Here is a 24,623-nt window from a genome sequence, read left to right as displayed (position 1 = left end):
CTGCCCCCCTGGGTCCCTTTCATCTCCCTTGCACCCCGATGTCTGTCGGTATTGTACAAACTCCTCAAATGCTGGGCTTGCTTTAAACACGGTAAAGCTGATACTTCCTGCTCGCTTCATGTGTGAGAGATTTGTATTCAGTTAAAAAGCAAATTTACAATACCTCAAGGTGGGCTTTTTTCCTCTTTGTTTTGAAATTCTTTAGCTTTTGTCTGCTGTATTTGTGTTTAAGGAACATGAGTCAAGACTCCACACGCACTATATGCACAGGAAAGAGCAAGGGTACAAACACAGGCCAGAAGAGCAGGACAGCCCATGTCCAATCTGGCCATTTCCAGTTCCAGAGGATGCTGGGGTGCTCCACCATGATGGACATGTCCAGCTTCTTGCTGTGTCTTAAGTTGTCCATATGTAAAAGAAGGATACTTCTCTCTGAGAGCATTATTTTAAGGCTTAGTTAATGCTATATGGTCCGATGAAATTATTTAATATATAAATATTATTTTTTCCCTGTTTGTTTTAAAAATAACTCTTTAAGTACAATTTAAAACCTCCAGCTGCTCATCCAAAAAGCCCAGAACACATCAATCCATCACTGCTAAAAATAGAATCACTGTCTAATTAGGGCAAAGTTTATCTCCATGGATTTCTATGAGCTGTCTCTAATTTCCAGTTTGGCTGCTGAACTTCCATCAGGAATTACTTAATATGATGGTTTTGTTGTGGAAGGTCTTCATAAAAGTGCCATTATTTCAGTACGTGGTGCATATTACCTTCTATCCAGAGGATCTAAATTTTACATAAAGACTGATGATATAATTCCTTATGTACCATATTTATAAAGATTATGTTAATGCCGTAGTAGGACTGATGTGACGATCCTTTGTGATTCCATATCGCCTGAGTTCCCAATAGATGTATCCTATATGTTTTTTAAATTCCTATGTGTATTATTCATTGCTGTTCTCAGAGCTCAGGAGCATATATGCTTGTCTAATAAAAGGGATAATGTTTTCTTTGGTTGTTTTTTTCTTTATAATTTTGTTTCATGTAATCCCTGAGTTAGTCACAGTTTTGTGAGTCTGTCAAACTCTTAATGATCTTTTTTGTTTAAACCAAACATTTCCAGTATAATGCAATCAGTGTTTTCTGTAATTATTCCTAATTATTCAAGCTCCCTCTAACAGAGCCTGAGTGTAAGGAGTTGCTTTAGCAAAAATGAAATACGCTGATAAAGATGAATATGCATGTTTAACAGCCTGCTCAGACCATTCATACTTGCATTATTAATAGTTCAATCTTTAAAAGACATGAAAAAAATAATAAAGGATATAAAATGTTACTTTTGGGAAATCTTTATATAAATGATATCTCTAGGCTGAGAAAAATTAACAGCTTCACTTTTGTACAATTGAAAAAATAAAGCTGTGCTACAGCTGCAGTAGAATAAGTGAAGTCTAGTCAGAAGTTTTGCGATAAAATTTTGGCTTTATCAAACTTAGAGAGGTTCTTGTTTCATACAGACATAGAATAAAATAATTGGCTTTTTTTAATAGAATTTTTTTTGGGAGATGAAGAGGCAATGCACACAGTGTCTTTCTCACATAAGAATGGTACATCTTGGCAACTCTTTATGGTTTTAAATTTACTAATAGCTGAGACCATAACTGTCACCAAATCTTTTATCATTTATGTTACAAAGGTCTTCCAGGCTTCAGGGAAGAACAGATTTATTCTTCAAGTAAAAAACTTGTGGGGACATTAATGCCTACCATATGGTAAATATACTTGTTAAACTGGATTTCAGCCATGATCCCATTATTGTGCATCAGCCTTACTTCGTGAGCGTGCATTGGAAACATGGATAATTGAGTATGTCTGTAGTCTAGAGAAGTGTGTGGCAAATGTCATGGGGACTTCAGCGCAATATGTTATCCTGTGTCATCTTGATAAGTGTTTGGGAGCATGGGAATCTGCTGAACACTGAATTTTGTTGGTGTCCCCTGTCTTCCTGCTCCTGTGTTTGTACTGCATGTTACCTAATAATACTGGTTTGGTGTGTAGATCAGCACTGAACTTTTATGCCAAGTAACATCATTGTGTAGAGATAGACTGTATGCAAACATCAGCCATTATCCTTTAGAAATGTAATTTGATAATGTGATTTTGAGTTGTTAAAAAAAACCCATAACTGAAATCCACCTGTATTTTATGTAATAAAAGACGCTGTTCCTCTCTGCAGGAGAAATAAACGAAAATCCCAGTGCATGCTTTTATCAATAGCCTGGTGATGCTCTGAAGTTTTGTGCATCACATCTATGGCAGTGACTCTTCCCAGGACCCTGACAATCACAGGGAATGGGAAGGGTGAGACAGCAGGCACAGTGGCTAGACAAGTAGGTTGCAGAGGTACTGTCCCATTAGGGGGGCATTAACAGGGCCTCCTTATGAACTGCTTCACTGACAGCACTCTTGGGGTTTCATTCCACCCAGAAGGCCTGTCTAGACATTCATTTATTCTGGCAGACAGAAGAATATCAGCATAGTTGATGAGTGAATTGAGCTCTGCTAATGTTAATCACAGTTTGTCTTTCTCATAGTCTGATGAGTAAATGTACTTGGCTTTGTAAATTTGTATTTGCCTCAAAGGCCTGTTTGCCAGCGTTCAGTGTTTGCCAGTGAGTCTCTGCTATCTCTACGGACAAGCCAGTGGTACCAACAGCTATTGCCCTTGCTCTTGGCATGTTTGCCCCTTTCCATCCATATTTTGCAGATATTTGAAATCGTTGTCAAAAAAAGTAAAATTGCAGGCAGGGCTTGTTTCATCCCTATTTATTAAAGGTATCTGACACAGTTCATTATAAGACCTGTTTTCATCTATTTGCAGGTTTGCTGAAATTCAATCATGCGAGATGTGTATGAAACACTTTATAGTGAAAATTATTCGCTCAGGTTGCTGTGCAAAGTAACAGGATGTTAAACAAAAAAACCTGAACAAGCGAAAAACCCCCACCAAACTAGACAGTTCTTCACAAACGTTCTACACTTAGCCAGCACTGTTGAGTCAGTGTTGCAGACAGTTGATGCTGGATGTTGCTCTGTGTTTTGTGTGTCAGAAGGCTGATGCCATGCTGGTGCAGTGCCTGTGGGCAGCTGGTGTGTACACCCTGCTCCCAGGCTGTGGCTGCCAGTGCTGGCGGCAGCAGGAGATGCGTGTGTGTGTGTCAGGGGGAAAGAGATGTGCATCTGTGAGCTGTTGTTAAACAGGGGGCTTGGTTTCTTTCTCTTTTTTTTCTGACCAGAAGTTTATTGTAGCTGTCAACCAAACAGCACACAAAGCCTTTTTTAATATGAATACTTACATGATGCTGTTGTGCTCCTATATATGGAACAGCCGCTACCATGAATGGTATGGGCTGCAACCAAACCATTTATAAAGAGCAGTTAAGAAAGCAGACTAAGAATTATTCTTTATTGTACTTTACTCAGGGTTTTGATATCTTCGCATTTTTAAAAACAAATATTATGCCACGTAATTTTTCAAACAACATAAAACTTTAAAGATTGCTGAAGACAGCAGTTTATGCAGAGTGCTCTTTTCATGTGATATTTTCCTAGCTGTCCCAATCTGACTGTGCTGTTACAGCCAATTCAGAAGCCTAGGAAGGGCATGCTTCCTGAATCCCAGAGAAGAACAGCATGGGAGATTAGGGTTGACACTGTTGGCAGCATGGAAACTTGCTTATTAGTGCAGTATTTGGGAGAGGTGCCATGGACTAGTGACTTGTGGATGAGGCTAAAGAACTGAGAATACCTCGACTCTAATCCTGGCTTTTCCACTGTGTGGGCAGGTTACTAAATCTCTTTGAGACTATGTCTTCATCTTTAAATAGGAATAATAGCTACCCTCTAGAGGCATTGTGAGGATATGTGTATTTATGCAGTCTGAGTGCAAGCCGATAACTGCTTATGCTGTGTTCAGCATCAATCCAGTTCTAGTCTAACCTGGAAGATACCATCTTCTTTTGGTGACAATTATTATGGTTCAAACTTTGAAAGGGAGCTTCTTCAATAAAATCCAAATACTGAAATCACAACACTTTGCTTTTTTCCCCTTAGTTTGTATGTTTCTTTCTTGCTTTTGCCTTCTAGAGGAATGTACATGCTCTTGGCAAGCTCCTGCCCAGTTACGGTTCTGTAGCTGCCAGTGTCACAGCAATTATAGTAACTTAGCTTTAAATAAGCTTCTTGTATGTGGCCATCTGTGTGTGGCCGTAGTACCTGTTGTTCGGAGAGCAGTGAATAATCAGGGATAAGGCTTAAGAGAAGCCACAGACTGGAGAGGAAGCAGAAAGGGAGTCGGCCGAGGTCCGTGCAGGTGACTGGGTTTCCCAGCTCTCTGCAGCCTCTATTTTCCTGCTTGTAGCCGTGAGCTGCGGGCGGGAGGAGGGCAGAGCAGGGCAGCCAGCAGCTTAACCAGGTGCTGGATTTTTTTTTTGTTGTTGTTGTTTTTCTTCTTTTTTAAGGACTTACAGAATCCTATTGCAAACAGTTTCCAGGATACCCAAATAGCTTATCTCGCCTAAGTGCGAAGGAGGAGAAAATCTGCTCCTCCACAGCCTTTTGAATGCGTCCGTTCAGGGGTTATAAGCAGGCCACTCCCTTCTGCTCGGAGCTGGCCATTGGGGACAGCAGGGACATCCTTGAGAGCAGCATCTCACAATGATCGCCTATGTGCACTGCCTGCCCGCCGAGCCGATGGTCGGGTGCCTCGGCAGGAGCAAGTGGCAGCCCAGCTGCAGCGATGAGGAGGAGGAGGAACTTATCCCGCTGTATTCCAGCAACATGGGCAACGCTCACACCAAGCTGCCTGGGCGCCTCAAGAAAAAGTTACTGAGCAAAGACGACAACTCCTTCTGGCCAAGTAAGATGAGCTCCTATTCCTTAGCTGTTCTGGTCATTTAGTCTTGTGTTGTCATTATTGAGGAAATAAACAAATATAAACAAGGAAAATACTCTTATTTCTCTTCTAGAGGATGAGGGCATTTGGAACAATTTTTCATATAAAAATAATGTGTATTTCCACTTCAGGACAGCGTGTGTAAATATTGAATCTGAGGGGGCTGCTAAGTTGATACAGGATGGTACTGTTTTGTGCATGTGGTATGTCTGTGTTTGAGAGGTCCTGCGCACTCGCTTTCAGTTCAATAATGCTCCTTTTCAGCAAAATGATTGTTTTAGATGAGTGGAGCTGTTGATGTAGCACTCTAATTGAAAGCCATAGGAACAATCAGTGGATGAAAAGGCCAGAAAAAATAAGAAAAAGGTCTAACAGACTCAAAAGGTGCTTAATGCAGTTGATGAGTACTTATTTAAAAGAAACAGTCTGCTTTTGAATAACCTTTGGTCTAAGGTTATTTTGCTTCTGAATGCGAGAAGAAAGAATTCCTGAATTGTGATGACTCTTCTTTTTTAATCTGAAGAGTTTCAAGTTTCACTGGCAAATACAGATGGGAAATAAGGAGAGAAGAGGACAGACAATGGTAATGTTCAGCTGTTTTGTTTTTAGTCTTATTGCTTGCCTTCCCTTCTTTTCTGACCACCTAAGCAAAGGCACCCAGCTGTTTGTGGAATGGTTGCTCAGAAAAGTCTATTTAAGGGTGATGGGGGAGAAATTTCACAAGACAAAGAAAGCTTTTCCTGAAAAAGCCAGCTGGCTGACTGTCTTGTGCCAGGTCTTTTTGGGGAAAAAACAAATAAAAGGTACATGAGTATATTTACAACTGTATTGATTTTTCTTTTCCTCATTAGTCTCACACTGACTATCTGACAATGGCTCGTTATTACCAGGAATTGAAAAATCCCCATCTTGCCACGTGATGCTCACACTGATTAGCAAAACCACCTGTATTTTGTTTTCTGAATTACCATATTCTCCATTCATTACTAAGAAAGCATCATTTGATGTCCCCTCCTGTAGGAGGAGTATGTTTTACTACGTGATTGTTTCAGGCCTTTCTCGAGAGGAAGTAATTTTTTTATAACGCATGGCATGGAAAGAAAAATCCGTATCTCCCTGCTGAATGTTTGTATTTTTGAGCACAGGCCCAATTCTGGTTTATTCAGAGGGAAAATGAAAATTCTTTCTTTATATAAAACCATATAGTGTCTGCACTGGCAGACCTGGGGAAGCCCTGAAGAGGTTAGGGACTAGGAGGCAGCTCTAGGGATGCTCTCAGGGAGGAGGATATGGACTCTCTTGCCCTGGACAGCCTGGGGTGTGTGTTTGTGTATTTTGGGATTTTGTCTCTCTTGCTGGGTGACAGTAAATTTGTTCCTACAAAGCTGTGATGTTGACTTTCAGCGCTGGCTCTTGTAGTGCCCTTGGAGGTGTTGCTCAGAGCATCGTGAGCAATCTCTCTGTTTGAATCTGCTTCTCCAGAGTGTGGAAGTGGGATTGAGTAGCATGGGTAACGTACTCAGAAATCCTTGCTCTCTCACTGCAGCCTGCCTCCTTTGTGTGCTGTCTGTGGGGAAAACATCCCCTTCTCTCTAAAATGCACCTGAATTGAAATTAGAAAACTCTTCAGAAGGTAATTTAAAAATTGTGTGCATGTGTGTAATTTTGTTGATTTATGGTACAACACTTACTTAAGCAATTGAATTCTTTGACTTGTGATCTACCAAAGCTTTTAAATTCAGTTTTTGGTCCATAGTAATGAACTTTCACATGTTTCAGACCAAGTTATTGCTGTATCCCTTATGTTGAGTTTCACTGATACCTGGTATGAGCCCATGCATTTTATTTGTTCTTTTTGAATTCCAAATCATAGGACTTTCAATGAAAACTTTTCAATGCAATAGTGAATGACAAAAATCAGTCACCCTGCTTTCTGCCCTGACTTTTCCCAGGAGAACCTCTAGTGCCTGAGTGGTGGTGTCCCAGCACAGTATAAGTGTGTACATGTTGGGCACCAGCTCTGCCTCACTGGCTCCTTTCTTACTCATTCCCACTCCATAGAAACAAAAGAATAGCAGAGTAATTAAGCCATCAGTTAAAAGTGTTATGGGTGGCACCGGTACTATTTCTCTTTGACGCAGAGAGACTCTGTCACTTTAAATTCTGTTAATGTTTATTTTAAGGAACAAAAGTGTTTAAGAGTGGAAGTGCTTTCTGGGACCAGGTCAAGTGATAACTGCAGAGCACAGCAGGGGATTATTGGCTGGGCTTTATCTCTGTTGATAAAGGCCTCCCTTTGGGGTCCTCATCCACCATCATGAGAACTGCGCTTGGAGAGGTTTCACAGTGCTGATATACTCCACAGAAAATGCTCCCAGTAGTGTTAGGGTTGTTTAAAAACATAACAGAGTCAAATTATTTGAACTTCCTCACGGGCTGGGGGGGGACATCCTCACTGAGGGTATCTCAGTAGTTTACAGCAGTAGTCCTCGTGCTATCAAATAATCAATAATCAAAATACTTGTGGTGTGAGGTAGCAGCCATAATAATCAGTTTACCATTTTAGGGTTTGAGGTTTTTTAAGCTATAGCTTAAATTATTCTGAGAGAACTGTTAAATTACCGATATTGTGAAGTGAAGGTTCTGCATTACTAACATAGCCTTGTTCCAGGATCTGTGATGCTGTTCTTCTGCTGCTCTTTGCTGGTGGATTGAGTGCAAATAGACAATGTAGGATTAAAATCAGCCACAGTGCAGCAGTACATCCTTTAACAGCCTGTCTGCCTGCCAGAAGGGCAGTATTACAGTGGTGTAGGGGCTGTCAGCATCACATGTTCATTCATGATTACAGACAAAGTCCGGTGGTGCTGAGTATTTGGTAGCTAGTTTTCCTGCAGCAATGTTAAGCTGAGATACTCCACTGACCAGGTTTGGCAGAAATGTCAAGGGCTTGGTTTAGTTTGGTTTAAATGCCTGCTAAATAGAAACCTGAGGCTGTTGGCAGTGGCTGCTTCTGTGGGAAGCTGTCACCTCCTCCTGGTTAAAGCATCACCTGCCTCTTGTAGTTCCCATTGCCATTCGATATTTTATCAAATTCACAAAGTTTAAAGGTGTGGTATGCTCTTGCTGGCCTTTTGTGATGATAAAGTTTTGATAAAGATTTTGGGAGTTTTTTCTTTCTTCTACAGATGCAGAAGCAAGCCAGTGGCAATATCAGATTACTTTTAATGTTTGTTAAACAGTAGCTTCAGTTATTGGGATTTTTTCCCAGTGTTTTGTTGCCTGCTAGCTCATGAAAGAGTGCTTTCTTCTTTTTTATTCATTACTCTCTCTAAGGACAACAGCTCTGTCTTATCTGTAAAGCTGAGACCTGTCCATGTGATTTGTGTAAAACATGAATTCTGAAATAACAACTAAATCTGTTTATAAATTAATAGGATGTTGTGAACCAAGTTGGGTATTTTATTATCCACTATTTGCTATGGATTTTTTCAGGTTTCTCTTGAAATAGCTATGAGATTTAAATTTCCCAATTTAAGGATGTTATACTAAAGAAAAAAAAAAGCCAAAATCCTTGCAAACTGGGAGGATTCATTCTTTGCTTTCCCGTTTAGCAGTGTGAAACAAAGACTGAATTGCTTTCCATCTCTGCAAATTCTGGGCCGTGCACAGCACTGAGCAAGCCTTTGTGGCCTTTCGTGCCCTAAGTGACACAAGGACTCAGTCTGTGTGGTGAATGGCTGGGACAGATACTTACAGAACCTCATGTAAGTGACTGGCCACCCTCATTCCCAGTTTTATCTGCAGCATCCAGCTCATACCATAACAGCTGACATATCAGATTGCATCACATAAAGCCAGAAACTGGTTTATCTTGAAAAAAAAAATTGGATATAATTTTTATTGCATGTCTGAAAAATGGGCGAATTCCCCTCTTGCCCCCCGCTTTTCTCTATGTGTTCTTAATGTCTTAAGGCTGAGCTTTCTTGGAAGTTTTGTTTGTTTGCCTATAACAAGCCACAGCAATGTTGCAAAGGAGAGGAACTTTTCCACTTGGACAAAATTACTTCAGGTCCTGGATAAATAACCAGCTCCTCTGGTGTGTATTTCTCTATGTGTCTTGCAGTTTTTACTTCTTTTGCTGCAAACTCCCTGCATGTTCCATAGGAAACAAGCCTCCCTGCCCATCCTTTTCTGGATGGGCCATGGAAGTCCAGTATTTGGTCTCCTGTGCCCTTTCATGCATCAGATGCAAGAGTGATGTGGATGAAGGGAGGAATGAAGAAGAACTTGGAGTATGATGGGTAAAAAGATGCTAATGTTGCGTTCTTGTAAAACACTGAAGTGAATCACTAACATGAATATGAAGGTCTTGTTAAATTTCCTAGCTGAAAGAAAATGCTCTGCTAGTCTGACTGCTCACTGCTAGGTGGGAACCCAAGTTTGCTGTTGCAGGGAGGTGCTGGTGGTGGATATTTTCTGCATTCCTGTCTGCCTGTGAGCAGACAAGAAGCCATGTGTGGCACTCAGGAGCACAAGGACAAGGTGGTGAGGTTTTGGTATGGTGAGGTTTTGGTATGGAGCTCATTAACACCACTCAAATGCATCTGGAGGAGTCTGAATAAGTAGAGAGTTCAGAGACATCTTTTGTGTAGTGTTTTCCTGTGATTGGGGCAGGGGAGAGTCTGCTGTAATTTAGGAGGTGGAGCACATATGTGCAAATCCAAATGTGAAACAAGTAAGATTGGAAAGCCTGTGGCTGAGGATAGTTGTTAATGGTACACTGAATAGGTTCTTGAGTGCTTAATTTGATTAAAGCTTCTGGGATTTATGGATGCTGGGTACAGTATGTTTGCAGATCTTACTGCAAGTTGCTTGTGAAGTCAAGAAATGGTTTTGAGTGCTGTGAGAAAATCAGACACAGATCAGATTAAAGTGGGAAAATGTTAGGAGAATGTGAAACTCCACAGAAAAGACACAAACGTTTTAAGGGAGGCCTCTATCAGCCTGGCTAATGGAGTCATACTGGCAATCAGAAACGGATTATGACAGCATTATCAAAATCCATTCTTACTTGCATCCCACCCTCCCCCAGGCCAGCACTTTGAGATGAAGTGATAATAACCATGTTTCATAGCTGTAGTGTATCCTCTTGAGCTGGAGGAGCAGAGAAGCAAAGTTTGTGATTAACAAGGCAGATATTAGTGTAATCTTTTCTGGAGCCCATTTTCCAGGACTGTGCAGGTTGGTGACTTCCACCCATCTCCTGACTTGGGTTGTGTGTCTGTGCGTGCTGGGCTGTGGTGGTAGAGTGCTGGGTTGTGGTGATAGAGGGCTTCTGTGACACTTGGCACGTTTGCAGTGCTCTTGGAGGTGAAATCCTCCTCTTGTTAACTGCTACTAAATGTGAAAATTTTCAGAGGCTTCCTTGACACTACCTTATTTTTCTTGTGCCAGCTGGTCCTCACAGAGTGTCCTTTTGCTTGTTTTGTTTTGTTTTGTTTTGTTTTCTCTTCACACTATTCACACTAAGCTACCCAGAAGATTCAGTGTATGACCCTTGGAGAGGTATGTTGCCTTGAAAATACTTTAATTTATCAAGTATCATGTTTGATGCTTGGTGTATGATATGTGCTACCCCAATTTGAATGTAGGTAACCTTCAATGCTGCTTTTGCAGAGCCCATGGTAGGTGATAATACAATGATTAAAACATACTGTCATTTATGTGGTAGAGTTGATGATCTTTAAGTGCTTAGAGGGAAAAATATGGGCTGAGAAGTGTGTACCAGTGGTGATGGGGACATGGGCTTCTGCTGAGTGACCCTGCAGGTGCAAAGGGGTCTGGCTCCTGGATGACAGCTCCTGTGGAGAGCCTGGGGGGAGGACCAGGCTGGCAGAGTATCGCTGCCACCTGCCCCAGCACTTCTGCCCACTGGGGCATCAGGGTTGTGTAGATTTGCTGGTGTTGTGGTCTCTGGCCCTCTGCTCTGCCTGGGTGGGGTCTTTTGCTCCTACTCTTAGCTCCCAAAGAACTCAGGACTGTCCTTGAAACTGCTTTTCTTCCATACAGCTCCTGCCTAGGCCAAACTGACACCTTTAAAAGGAAATGGTATTAAAAGTCTGCTAGAGTACCACAGACTTTTAGCCCTCTATTGTTTCCCTGCCCTAATCTGGTGACACATCCTTGACAAATGCCTGTGTTACTTGATTCTCAAGATTTTCAAACCTCTGCTTGGACACAGTTGTAGATCAGCTCTGCATTTTTAACCCATCCAGAGCCACTTGCTTCATACTATGGGCTGTGATGCTTAAAAGGTGCTCATTCTCTGAAATACATCACTTCTTTCCTCAGCTCTCGGTTGGCTTGTGCAAACATCTCTGAGGCAAAGCAAACTTGTGTTTTGCTGGCATTGGAGCTGGTAGCATATAAATCTGATTCATTCATACCTTGTAGTGTTAATAAAAAAAGACATGTTTAAAATAATCCCAAATGCCAATAGGCTTAGTGACATTTAAGCATGAGCGATGCTGCCAGTCCATCCGCAAACAAAAGCGATATGTCTTAATTTGTCTAATTACACTCCAACATGCAGGCCAGCTGCTGCTGTGAACAAAAGCAGTTGATCGCACCATTTTATTAATTGCATATTAATTGCCACATTCATGTTAACCATATGGGAGACAGTGGAGTAGAGTGAAGGCTACTTAGTGATGGAAAAGAGAAAATGAACTGGCAGAGTGGTGTCTGCAGAGGACAAATCTTAGAATGATAGGGTGCCTGGAGCTTGTTGATGTGATCTGATTTTTACAATGAATCTGTTTTTTCCCCCCATCTAAATTACTGTATTTAAAAGTGAGAGGGATTTGAACAGAAAGGATTGCACCTTGCATGGTGACTGCATATTTGTGAAAATACAACTGTGCAAGTTGGTATTGAATTTGTTTGGTAATTTGCAGAAGGCAGCCCTGCTGGCACGTGGCCATCTGCCTTTGTCTGCCTGCTGTGCTGATGGATGCACCTGCGCTGATTGGAATCACTTCTCATAGGAATAAGGCTGGAAAATCCAAGACAAGTACAAAACTTGCTGGGTTTTATATTTTATGCAAGTTTGCCCCAAGTGTGGAGTCTTTTTAGATAATGGTGGTAAGTCTTGAATAGAATTGGATTTCTTAAAGTGAAAAATAAAAACCTTGACACAGGTGGATTAACTGGTGTAAAATACCTACAGCAAAAAATAAACAGTAGTGGCCTGACCTGCTGTGTTTATCTGGCATCAGATTAGCTAGTAGGATATTTAATGATATTTAATTTATCTTGCTGAAAGTGAGACCTGAGAAAAATGCCCTCAGCTTCTTTTTTTCTCTTACTTTTGCTGTGTGGAAGCAGCAGCTACTCTCAGCAGATGCACAGCAGTTCTGTTGGACAGCAGGTGCTGGCTGGAGTAGACATGAAGTGATTTCTGTCCTGTCACCCCCAGACTGACATTATCACGGTCTGTAGAGCATCTCCTTCAGCGGGGCTGTGGGGTAGCTGTCTCCTGCCTACAAGCAGCACTGTCCTGCCGGCGGGTGTGTGCAGTAGGAACAAATTATATCATACGAGCAAAGGAAGCTTACTGGAATAAGACTTAAAAAAGCCCTCAAGGTGTACCTTATTTTCTCTGCCTTCCCCTTCATTTCTCCTTAGAAAGGAGAGCAAAGACCCATGTTGCAATTTTTAAGCCAAAGGGGCAGCCGGTTTGGTAGGACGAAGGGCCGAAGGCAGCTCTTTGCTTTCTTAGAAAAGAAGTAATGAGTTAATAGCAGATGAAATAGAAATGAAATAGAAACTGTGAAACGAAGTACAGGACTGGACCTGGAATCTGCAGGGATTTAGAAAACTCAGTCTTGTCAGTCAATTAAATCTTCTTGCATCTTTTTGCTTGGCTTTTCTAAAATGTATATTTCAGCTTTAAAGGCTTAGTCCCATCTCATTGCCAACAGATGGTATTTTGCTTGCATCTCCTATATCTCTCAGAAGACCTGGGATTGAGAGAGATTGGCTAGTTAAAAAGAAGGGGAGGGGGTCAGTGCCTTCGTTCTAATTAACATACTGTTCAAAAAAATGTCCCAAAAAATATTTTTCAAACTGTATTGGAAGGCACAAAAGGAGACACAAAGAGTTACACAGTAAAGAAATTGCTAATAAACAAGTGACAGGTAGATCGGATCTGATCTGTTTTATGAATATGCAGTGCCAAACAAACAATAATGGTGACATTCTTATGCCTAAGCAGAAACTGGGGCAGAGGGGTTGTTTGCTTGTTTTTTTTAATAAGTGAAATGCTTTAAGTGGCTCATCACATTCATGTCTCAACTGGTGCTGTAATACATGGCAGCGTGGGGTCTGGATTATAGGGATAAAGCATGATTGGAAAGGCACAGCTTGAATTTTGGATTGCAAGCAGTGCCTGCCATTTCAGCAGTTACAGAAGCTACCTGACTTGTGAGCTGACCAGTTTTGACTTGGAGTGATTGGAAGACAATAAATGTGAAATCCCACGATGCCACCTCTCCAGTCACAGCAGATGAGTACTTAATCAGCCTCCCCGCGTCTTCTCTGCTCAGGCAGGCAGGCTGTGGCCTGACTATTACTAATTTAAAGGCTGAATTCCCTAAAGCACTGCTTGTGGCTGTTAGGCTGCAGCTCTTGGCATTTGCTTGGAAACTGTATCTCAGTGTACTGGGGACTGACTAGATTACCAGTGAGGGCTGATCCCACCAGCTGAGCATGAACTGGTATTGCTGGAGAAGATATAAAAAACTTGTAAATGCTGTGGTTGAAACACAAATTATCTGTGATGCCTTTTCCATGGCAATGCTCCGCTAGCTGCTCTGTGCAGGGTCAGTGGCCATGTGCTGCTCATCCCAAAGATCTGACTGACTTCTGATTTGAGCCACAATGACTGTGGGACAGCTTTTCCTCCTCTGGTTTAGCACTGTCATTTATTCATTGTCCTTTAGGTGGTTTGACAAGGAATTTAAGAACAGTGAAGTTTCCCACGCAAGGGTCACAGAGCATATTTGTTGTTGCTCAAAGGCATCGACATAAGTTTATAAAACCACTTCTGTGCAGTTTTGTGATGTGTTCTGGGAAGGGCTAATTAACATTGGAGCTGGGTAGCATCTCCAAAACAGGTTTGGCACCCTTTCTAACTGAATGATCCCTCATAGTTGTTCTCAGTATCTTTTAACCAACCTGGCCTTCCTTTTGTTTGTCAGACATTTGCCACAAACACGATGCTATGGCTAGACCAGGAGCAGTGGGCTGCTGTTTGGGGGGAGCAAGCAGGTCCCTACGCAGATGCTGGTGGCAATGTTAGGGTAAATAATTAATAATATAAAAGAAAAAGACACTCCTTTGTGTCCAGCAGCTGAAGGTGAGCACAAGTTTTTTCCTGGGTGTGATGCTAACATTTTCCTGATAGGTTTAATTACTCCAAAGAGGAGCAGGATGCTAAGTGCCCTGACTTAAGAAGGAGTATTTTCAAAGCTTTATAAGAGTACAGTGTTTTAATTTATTTGTTCCTGGAGCAGGGTGTGTGCTCTGGACAGAATATTAGACGTTGTGGGATGTGTCAGGTACTTTTAATGGCTGTGGTTTCCAGTATATCCTTCAAACCAGCTGTGGTTGAGAAACAGAGATGTAAATTGAGTTTTGGTGTGCATCAGCTTAGACAATTCTTTGTGTGGTGGCAAAGCAGGGATCCTGTTAGGTGGTGTTTGTGTCTAACTGAAGTGAATTGGGATTGAAGTTTTTTAATGCTACCTCAAAGCATCTAAAGGCATTCCAAAGTCTAGGACTGCTTGTGTCATTTTCCGTAAGGATAGGAAAAAGGAAGAGGCTTTTCATGCATACTGCATACCAATTTTGGAGAAATACTGTTATGGTTTTACCAATTGGTTTTCCTGAAGGTGTAAACTTACTTGCATTGACCATGATCTCCTACCAGCTTTTCATTTAAATGGAATCTTCTGCTCCTGGGGTCAGCCCTGTCCTGAAGCTGGTGTAAAATTGCACACCCGATTCTTCCAGACTTCTCACACTGGGCTCCTTCTCTTTTGTCACTGACTAATAATGAAAAATGCTCTCCTGTTTCAATTCTCTAATAGTACATGTGTCAGTAATTAACAGTCTTCTGGACAAATCCTTACCCCAAGCTTGAATTTGGATAGTTGTGCACGGTGTAAAAATGCAACTGCTAGGATACACAGTAGTTTTATCAATTATATTGAGGTGGCAGAGTTGTTTGCTTAGTAGTAGTTAACTACTGATACTTCTTTGCCTTGTTCTTACTGTTGTCTTAACAGCTACTGCAAAGTTTTAGGACCGAAACTCAGCTTATTTTCTGTGCAGGAAAACCCAAACTATTCCCACTTGCCTAGCTGTCTCTGTATTTATTTGTGTTGTGTCTCCAGTTAAGTGTTGGAAATCTCTATTTGTAGTGTACCTCCTGTTAGTGGGAGGATACATTCAGAAGCTCTCCCAAAAATAAATTGGTAGTTTTAATTTAAGTGGTGCTGATCTGAACTGTGGATACATGCTGGCATTTCAGTTTGTCTTCGAGTGGGATTTCACCAGTGGAAGCAAGTGACTCTGAAGACATGATGTCAAGTTACACACACTGTGATCTGTTCAGAGCTGAAGTGACAGTGATGGTGCTATAGCTGCCCACTTTCAAAGGTTTTCAGATACAAACGGTGAAAGTACTCGAAATAATTTTTAAACTAGCATCAGATGTCTCAAGTTCTATATTTACATTTCTCCAACTTCTCCAATTTCTATTCCAACTCTTCCAACAAAATGCAAACTTTTCTGCAATTTATGTTTCGTGCTTAGTCGGGAAACCAAAGATACCAAAAGAGATATTGCTGCAATTAGAAATTGTATCTTTCACTTCGAATAGTCTATGTTAAGCCCCTTGCTGTGTTACAAGTTTTCTGTTTGGTTTGTTTTATGAAGCACACAAGGACTAACACAGCAAGGAATAACTAGTTTTTCTAAAACAGGACAAAGTGTGGGTATCTGCTATGGGAATCCTGAAGGGAAAGCAAGGGATCTACTCCTTCCCTGTCTGGCAGGAAATGGAGGCAGAAATTGAAGACTGAAAGCAGGAGAGGAGAGAATCTCCATTTTTTAGTCTTTTGTGGATTACATTTTGATGAAGATGGTGATTGATGCCTGTTGTTTGTTTATTGCCCCCACATACTTATTTATAGAAACCATTGCCACAATACTGAAATGCACAATAGACAATGTGCTCAGTAGTGCTTTCTGAAGATACTGAGTGGCAAGGCACCTTTATCACTTTAGCATCACTTTAACTGTTAGATGCATTTTGCTGGCGACCCAAAGAAACACAACTATTATTCAGGAGTTAATGCTGATCCACCTTGCCATGTTGTGAGGTTTGGGCCTCTAGATTGTGTATGATTAATAACAGGTCTGTGAAACTTTTAATCAAACCACTGGTAACAAAATTTTAGGTTGGTATTCACATTATAAATTTTGAAAGTTCAACTGATTAACAGTATTAGTCCTTTCATTTGGCTTTATTGAGGACTTCTAATAAGAAGATGCTGACCACACAAATATAATCATAAAAATTATTTTCAAAATCTGTTGGTATTTGATCCTGTCTGAGATCCACACACCCATATCCAGTCAGAGACATTCTCTGGAGATTCTATGGTACAGATGTTGGTGCAGTTGTTTCCCTACAGGTTGCTGAATCCTGCAGTACCATAATTATTAGGCCACTGTTACAGGAACTTGATGCCTTACTTTAGTTTGGAGACTATTTTATTTCAGGGCAGTTTGTGTCACTCTTTAATTAGAACACACCCAGCTTTTCAGATTTTGTCAAAAATCTTACGACTTTAGGAACAATAGCAAATGTCACTATAGTCCATTTATTATTTGTGAGGCTTTGCTTTTACTCGTCATTTTAGTACTGTGTTGTGCAGGTAACATTTTTCAGGTAAAGTTTTTGAGAGTTTCTAATGAAGAAAAAAAACTTTTTTTTCAAGTTGCTGCGGAAGACAGTAAACGGGTGCTTGGTGCTTGATTTTGGCATGAGCAGTTGCATGATTCTATGCAGGTTGGTATTTTCCAAGCAGCTTAACTTTTTTCATTTATAGGTTGTAAAAGTTCTTCAGAAACTAGAAAGAGACTGTGCCTCCAATCCTAAATGAGACCCACCCAGAATTTATTGAGAGTCAGCAGAAAGACAAAAAAAAAGAAGGATCTGCAACCCCTTATACTAGGATAATCCATATATAAATAAAAGTGTGCCAAAGAGCAGTGTTGGGCAGGGAGGCCGAGATAGGCTATAAAAATTCTTTCTGTGACCTTTAAATAAGTGAAAGGAGTGGGGAGCATGTCCCCTTCAGGACGCCCATAAGGAGAATGCAGACTGAGATTAGTTGAAATGTCTGTCGGATATTAGTGTGGATGCACAAGTGCACAGCTGCCAAAGATGGAATTACAGGGAGACTGTTTGGGACAGAAGTTCAGAAATGGAATTTTTGCAGTCTGGTTTTGTTGGTTTTGCTCCTAGTCCTGCAGAATGATTCTAATGAGAAGACTTGCAAACTTGCATGCCTGGTATTTTTTCCATCACTAATTCAGAAGAGAAGGATTTTCTCTATTGTGCATTATTAGGGCAAGTAAGAGTCAAGATTTTGTAGACTCATTTACTTGCCCCAGCCAGTTTTGATCAGTTCTTTAGGATAAGCCATAGCAGCACAGGAGTATTCTGTTGGATTTTGAATTTAAATTGAGAATATTTCCTGGTGACATCCTAAAAGGGTATTATTCCTAGAGAGTGAGAAAAGTACTCCTCTGGGAGCTGAAGTTGCCTTAACTGGGGTTCGGAAATGGCCAAAGGAAAAAGAATTGTGCCCTGCAATTTAAAATAAAATTGCATATTCACTAAAAGTTTTCTGTTCTCTTGACTGCCATTACTGTGTGAGGAGATGCTCTAACCAAAAGAAACTGCTGCTTTGTCTGCCGGCAGCCCTGCCCAAATGCTGCCTTTTCTCTCTGCTGATGTGTTTGCATGATAGAGGATCCTGTGGAAAGATGTTTTGAATTGTCAAAGGAATGAATTAGCTTTATTGTGCTGTGACCTAAATAGGATCATCAGATCAATCAGTCTGCTGCTTTTCTGTCCTATCTGGCTTAGGTTGTGTTGCTTCTCCTTCTCATCTTGCTCCCTCTTCCCGCTGCCCCCTCCGGGCAGCCCCTTTCTCAGAGCCTGCAGCCATAATCCTTTATGAGCTTGGATAAGGAGGGCACAGCCAGGTACCCTCTTTTCGAGCAATACCTGCCCTGTAATAGCCTGCCCGGGCTCAGCCCTGGCTCCCCTGCCTCTGCACTGGGACATGGGCCCTTTCTGGTGTGTTGATGTGGTGCCTTTAGGATGAAATACTTTTTCTTCTTTGTTCCCTCTCCCCTGCGCATTCTCCTCCTCCTCTTCCTCCTGATCCCAGGTTTAATGAATTGTAGTTTCCCAGTAGCTGGGGCAGTATCGTGCTTCACCAAGGCAGAGGTTGCCTTGAAAGAGGCCATTGTGAGCAAGGGGAGCTAGAGACTGGAGGGCAGCTGAATGCGGTGCCGCCTGGGACGGCCTTTGTGGAGGGAGCACTTTTGTTCTCCTGAAAGATGCTGGGAGAGGGCCAGCCGGGATGGGGTCTCAGGGAGGGAGAAATCCATTCTGACCATAAATTATTGACTCCTGTGCTCTGCAAGGAGTCCATTTAGGCACCAGCAAATGGTTAACAGCATGGGTGAAGGTGGCCAGAACAGACACAAAACTTGGGCGTGAGTTTTGAAAATACTTGGGGCATTTGGCCTTTCTGATGTTTCTTCATGATGGAAATCTCAGGTAGAAGTGTAAGTGCAGCTTTCAAAGCTGGGTGGTGTTGGTCTGTGCCAGGCAGGAGCCTTGTGGCCAGCAGGAAGGGGTTTGATAGCTCTCCCCAGGTTGAGGCTTGCCCTGCTGATGCCTGGGTGCTCTGTGCAGCCTGGGGAGGGGGCGTGCGGGGGTCACTTCCATAGCTGCACCCCTCTGGACACCACAGCTGCTTAGAGTGGGTGGGAGGGGGTGGCAGGGAGCAATCCTGAGCATGTCCTACACGGACACATCCCTGCAGACGTGCTGGAAACAGCTGCCCTTCAGCAGGTTCTTCCCTGCACATCCCACGAGCTGCTGTAGGATGGCACAGTGGAAACTTATTTAGAGCGACTGAGTGATGTGTCTGTAAAAGCAAAGGCATTGATTTAATTGTTTTGAGTACATCTGCTTGCCAGCATTTCCACTTTCCCTTATGTGCACTGAATAGAGACTCACTGGAAGAGCTCTCACAATGCAGTTCCCAGTTCAGTTGGATGGTTTTACTTTTTCTTTCCTCTTAAAATGTCATAAATGCTACACAGTTGTTTAATGGAGGATTTTTCCATTGTCCAGATAAAATAGCTAAGGCCTGCAACTTGAAGTTTAGGTTTTGAGATGATGCTGCATTTTATTAGTTTGATGGTATCATTCTTTTAATCAACTTGATATACTGTGTGTTGAGTTTACCTCTCCTTCGTGAAAATAAAGTAAAATTTGTCTTCATTTGTGGGAGGGAGCAGCAAAGCATTGCTTTAGCTATTACTGGTTTTGATTTGGTGGGGGTTTTTTTTCCTGTTGGGTTTTTTTTTTTGTTTTGTTTTTGGGTTTTTTTTTTTTTTTTTTTTAAAATTAAATGCTTCCTAAATTTTGTACTGCATATATATGCATGGGCTGGTGATTAGGAAGAGAAGGCTGATTCCCACTCTATGATATCTCACATAGTGTCCCTGTGGACAGCTGCTCCTGGGGCTGCTGCCGGGCAGCTGCTCAGGCTGTGGTTACGAACGACCCAAGAATGTCACTTTCCAATGTTTGCCTTTTTATAAAGCTTCAGCTTTTTCAGTGGATCTTGTGCACTGGTGCTAAGGTTCAGGGCACTGGGTTGTGAATGGGGGCTAGACAGGAGAGCCCCCTCTCCCCCAGGGGCTGGCTGGAAATACTTCCGTGGAAGCTGGATATTTCCAGATTGTTTCACAGGCGCCGATGTTTTATGTTGCTGTGAATGTGGAGGGGTGGGTGTCCCAGATGGCTGTCGTGGAGCAGGTCAGCTGGAAAGCCCCTCTAAAGAGGGGATAGAGCAGGGAGGGGAGTGAAGGAATGGCTGCAGCATTTCAGGCATGCCATATGCAAGCAGCCACTCTTCTTTACTTCTCTTCTGCATGTATATGGCCTCTAGTAGAAAATTAGAATCACTTTAACCACTCAGGGATTAAAAACTATTATAGTTGAACTAAAAAAAGCGTTTTACTAATGAGTTCATTACACAGTTGTGATTTTGAGGGTGCTGTTTGGCACTGCAACTTTCGCCTCTTATTTTGTTTGCTCCAGTCCCTGACTTTTTAGGAAGGAGTTTGTTCTGAGCCAAACTTTGTGACAAATCCCATCCAGTATGACGTGAAAATTAGCATTTGCTGAACATCTCCATATTTTCTGTATTCCTCGTGATATTCCTGTTTTCTCTGCATTTCTGTGATCCTTGTGTGGCAGCGAGTGTGATCCCTGCTTCTAAGGATGTGCTAACTCAAGCAGTGGGTGGGTTAATATTAACCTGTCCAAGGTGGAGTAGCTAGTGTGTCACAGAGCAAGGTCTCCCCAGTCTGCAGCTTGTCTCTGAGTTATTTGCATTTAAAGAACTGATATCACAGTGTGTACATGCCTGCTGTTCATGCTGGGTTTATCTAGCTTTAACAAGCTTTTAAATTTTATTCTATCAAGGTAATTTTAGATGGGTTTTTTTTCTTCTTGTTGTTTGGTGGGAATTCTTGTGAGTTTGTCTGCTGGATTGGCAATGTTTGGGGCTGAAGTCCTTTATCTGTTTGCATAGTGACTACAATAAAAATTTTCTCGAACTACCCCATCTTTTCTTTCTCTTCTCAGTGTAGACAGGCAGAGTGCACAGGAGCACAGGTGTGTCATGCTTTAAGTTCTCAGAAAACTGCTAGTAGAAGCCAGTTGCAGTGACAGTTTCTTGAGACAGGAAAAGCGTTTCCAGAAAGATGGGTTGAGACAACGTGATGTGTTTTATGGAAGTCATTGGGTTTGTTTCAGGTGGGGAAGAGGTTTTGTTTGTTGTTGAACTAGTACAGACCCTCAGAGTTGCAGATATAAGTAGCCAGACGGCATTTCCTTTGGGGTATTCCCTCATGATAGCCATTTTTGATGTCTGACCTCTTTTACAGCATGACCTGAGGGAAGGTGGAAGCAAAGTCGGGGCGGGGAGGGGGATGAAAGGCAGACATCAATTTAGGTATTGTTTGTTGCTGGGTTTGAATGTCTGCCTTCGTGCCCGAGATGAGGGCTAGAGGACAGTAGTCAAGTGCTTGTTCTCAGGCAGGAGAAATGCTTCAGGGTGGGTTTAGGATCCTGTAGCAAAGAGCACACTGCACTTGGCATGCACTGTAGCCCGGGGTGAAATGAAAAGGATTGCAAGCCGCCTAAAGTACCCAGGATCATGTTGATTCACAGGGGCTTGACCATGAAAAGGTAACAAGGTCTTGCTTCCCAGGGCTTGCAAAGCTCTTTTGAGGTTCCAGACTTTTTGGAAGAGTCTGTCTCACTTCCATCAGCACAGACTAAAATTTTTTAGCTTGAAACTGTCTCCCTGTGCTCCCCTTCCTGCATGCTAAGGAAGAGGCACATGTAGGAAGAGGCACTTCCTACATCCTAAGAAAGATGGACACCACATTAGAAAAGGAGTTACCATCTCCTTGGTTTACTTTCAGATAGCAATGTAGCTGAAGTTAGAAATGGAGTCAGTCTGCACTCACTTCCAGTGTATGTCCAGCAAACATGTATTTAAAGTGGTTTTGTGGTTCGTGGATGTATAGGCAAATGTCTGATGGGGGTATTACTGTGTATTTGATTCAAAACCAGTACTAAATAGTTACCTTGTTATCTGACTTCAATGCCAGAGTAATTTTTTGTGTTAGTACTTGATGGAAATCTATGCAAATAGCAGAGGTGCCTTCCTTGCCATTGCTGCCATGGCACCATGGTCTTCTGTCCCTTTGGCAAAGCTGAGCCAGTCAAAAAGTCTCTTGGACCAGCTGCTGCTGGAGAGAGACCTGCTGCTCATGGTAGTTTTGATGTCAAGCCCCCGTTGTAATCGCAGAGTCTCTGGATTTGGAAAATACTCACAAAATATTGATGATAGTATGTTCAGACAATGATGAAGACTCCGTTTACAGTCTGTTCTTTGCAGTGCTGAGTCTCAACTGGTGAAACATAGAAGTTCCTGTGGAGCATCTGCTTTTTACATGCTGTGCTCCAGAGGCTGGATCTGCTGCAGCTTTGGGGTCAGCCTGAGCCCCCTGCTGCTGGCATTTTTCTTTTTCCTGAGGAAAAAAATCCTTTTCATTGTTAACCCGAGGGGGTTTCCTAGGCTTGCTTTGTGAGGGAGGGCTTGCTTCTTGAGCCTGAACATTATGCGAAGGGCATGCCCTGCTGAGCACATTCATTTGGTGCTTAGAATTTTTTTCTTTAACTTCTGCAAAATTGGAGTTCATTCCTAGGAAGGATGGCTGTGGACCTCTGTACAGATACATTTTTTAAGACACGAGGATATAATGAGCATCTCAAAAAGCTGGGCTGTTTCATCTCCCTGCGCAAGTTTCGTTTGATGAATAACAGAATCTCTATTAGCCAGAAATAATTCGATTTTATTTTCCATCTATCTGGTCTGAGATGACGCTAATAAGAATAAATTAGGAGCGTAACTGAATAAAATTCAATATGTAAAATTAGTGTGCTGATGTCTCAGGCAATGGCAGTGACTTCGGGGGGAGCAGTGGGACTGGAAGGGGAGGCAATGCAGAGGCGACACTCCGTGTTGCAGCCAGCTAAGTTGCAGCTCTGGATCCTTGATAAAGTGGGAGCAAGAGGGTGAAAATAAAAAAAGGGGGGCTGGGGGGAGATGGGGGAAGGATGTGAGCGGTGGGAAAGCAGAGCATCCTGATTAGCACGAAAATGCAGCACTCATTTGCAACTGGAAGGAGCCGGGGCTGGCTGCCCCCCCCGGCGGCGGCGGCCCCGGGGAGGTGCGGCGGGCGGGGCGGGGGCAGGGAAGGTGCCGGGATCTCCTGCAGCTCCGCCGCATAGCCGCCTGCAGCCGCGGGGAGCACAGCAAGCACCTGCCAGCTCGGGACTTTCTGGAGCGCCCAAACTTGGAGAGCGGAGGAAAGGAGGAGAACGAGAGCGGAGTAACTGCGTGGACAGCAAGAAAGCCTTTTTCGTCCTGCGCAAACGTGAATAACAGCTGGGGCGCTTTTTTCCTCCTGTTTTGCTTGTTGGAACTGGCTGTTTTCAGCCCACAAGCTTACGTGTAAAGAGGAGAAATTCAGGCTAAAGAACTGTAAATTATTTCTTCTGTCAGAAAGATCTAGACCTATTTAAAGCGATTTCAGAAAAAAAAAAGGCAGAGTGGAGAAACCTGGGGGAGAGAAATCTGGTTTGCAGAGTTTGAACAGGTTCAGTCTGGCGGTCAGCTTTCTGCAGCTCCTCCTTTCTATGGGATTTCGACTCCAAGATTGCAGTTCAGCACCTTGGAAATGGTGGTTTTCATCAACATGAAGCTTAAATCTCTCATGAAACTTTTCAAGAGAAAGTGTAAGTATAGCTGTGCGTGCTCACAGTCCTTTCAGGAGGCAGCCCAGTTCTAAAGGAAAGTGCAGGTCCCTCTGGCTTCACTCCTGCTTCCTACAGCCTGTTTTAAAGTTTATCTCGCTCTTGTCGTCCGTGGTCATATTGGGGTCTGTGGAAGCAGCCTTGTGAGGGTCTTTAGGAACTCTGCTTCGGGACACTGTGGCTTTGGAAGTGCTTTGTCACGGTGATTTTGAAGGAGCCAAAGTTCTTGGTGTGGAACGGGCAACTCGGTGACAAGGCAGGGTGTGTCGGGGTGTCCTCATGGTTTGTCAGACATCTGTGTCTGCTTATGCAGCTATGGGCTTGTGTCGCTGTTATCTCCATGAAGTTTGTTTTGTAAAGATGTTCTGGTTTCAGAGTGACTTTTAAAATCACGTTGATCTTAATTTAAATCGTGAAGGACAGACAAATCACGCTAGAATGAGTAGTTGGCAAATGTGCACAGCACTTCTCTTGACTAGTTTTGGTGAGCATTATTGCTCTGACGAGCAGTAAACCTTAATTTCGGTGTGGCAGGACTGCAGCCAGACAGTGGGCTTGGCGGCAGGTGTTTCCCTCCTCCTTTTCCTTCTCCAGCCTTACTCCCCTCCCCATCCACCCACTCAGCCAAGGGAGTGGCGAGGGTGCCTTTCATTGGTTTTAAGTGACCCTTTTTCTGTTAGATGGGGGTGATTGATGCTGTAACCGGGTAGGTAGTGACTTCTCCATCTTTTGTTATTTAGGTTTGACCTCTGGTTAGCAAAAACTGGAAAAAAGGGCACAGGCTGAATGTGTATCTGCCTTGTTGTGGCCAGTATGTCTGTGAGAGGTGGGATGCAGGAGCAAGACTCAGAAATGAGGACACTCATTCAAAGTCTTTAAAAG

General features: G+C 42.6%; 1 protein-coding gene across 9 annotated transcripts in view; it reads left to right on the top strand.

Moving 5' to 3' along the window:
• Positions 1-24,623, top strand: part of NHSL1 (NHS like 1) — a 178,124-nt gene that overhangs the window by 101,809 nt on the left and 51,692 nt on the right. The window contains exon 1 of one of the 9 annotated variants that reach the window (XM_085055687.1): positions 4,696-4,924. The exons of 7 other annotated variants lie outside the window; for them this stretch is intronic. In XM_085055687.1, coding sequence (XP_084911813.1) covers positions 4,723-4,924 — 202 coding nt within the window. In that variant the 5' untranslated portion in view covers positions 4,696-4,722. Of the gene's footprint in view, positions 1-4,695; positions 4,925-23,184; positions 23,724-24,623 lie in introns of those variants that run through there. One more of the 9 variants, XM_085055689.1, reaches the window with a different exon arrangement.

This window comes from Lichenostomus cassidix, chromosome 3, assembly GCF_008360975.1.
Source record: "Lichenostomus cassidix isolate B80296 chromosome 3, HeHo_3.0, whole genome shotgun sequence".
Taxonomy (NCBI): Eukaryota; Metazoa; Chordata; class Aves; order Passeriformes; family Meliphagidae; genus Lichenostomus; species Lichenostomus cassidix.
The sequence above is the reverse complement of the archived record's forward strand: the minus strand, read 5'-3'. Positions and strand labels throughout refer to the sequence as shown.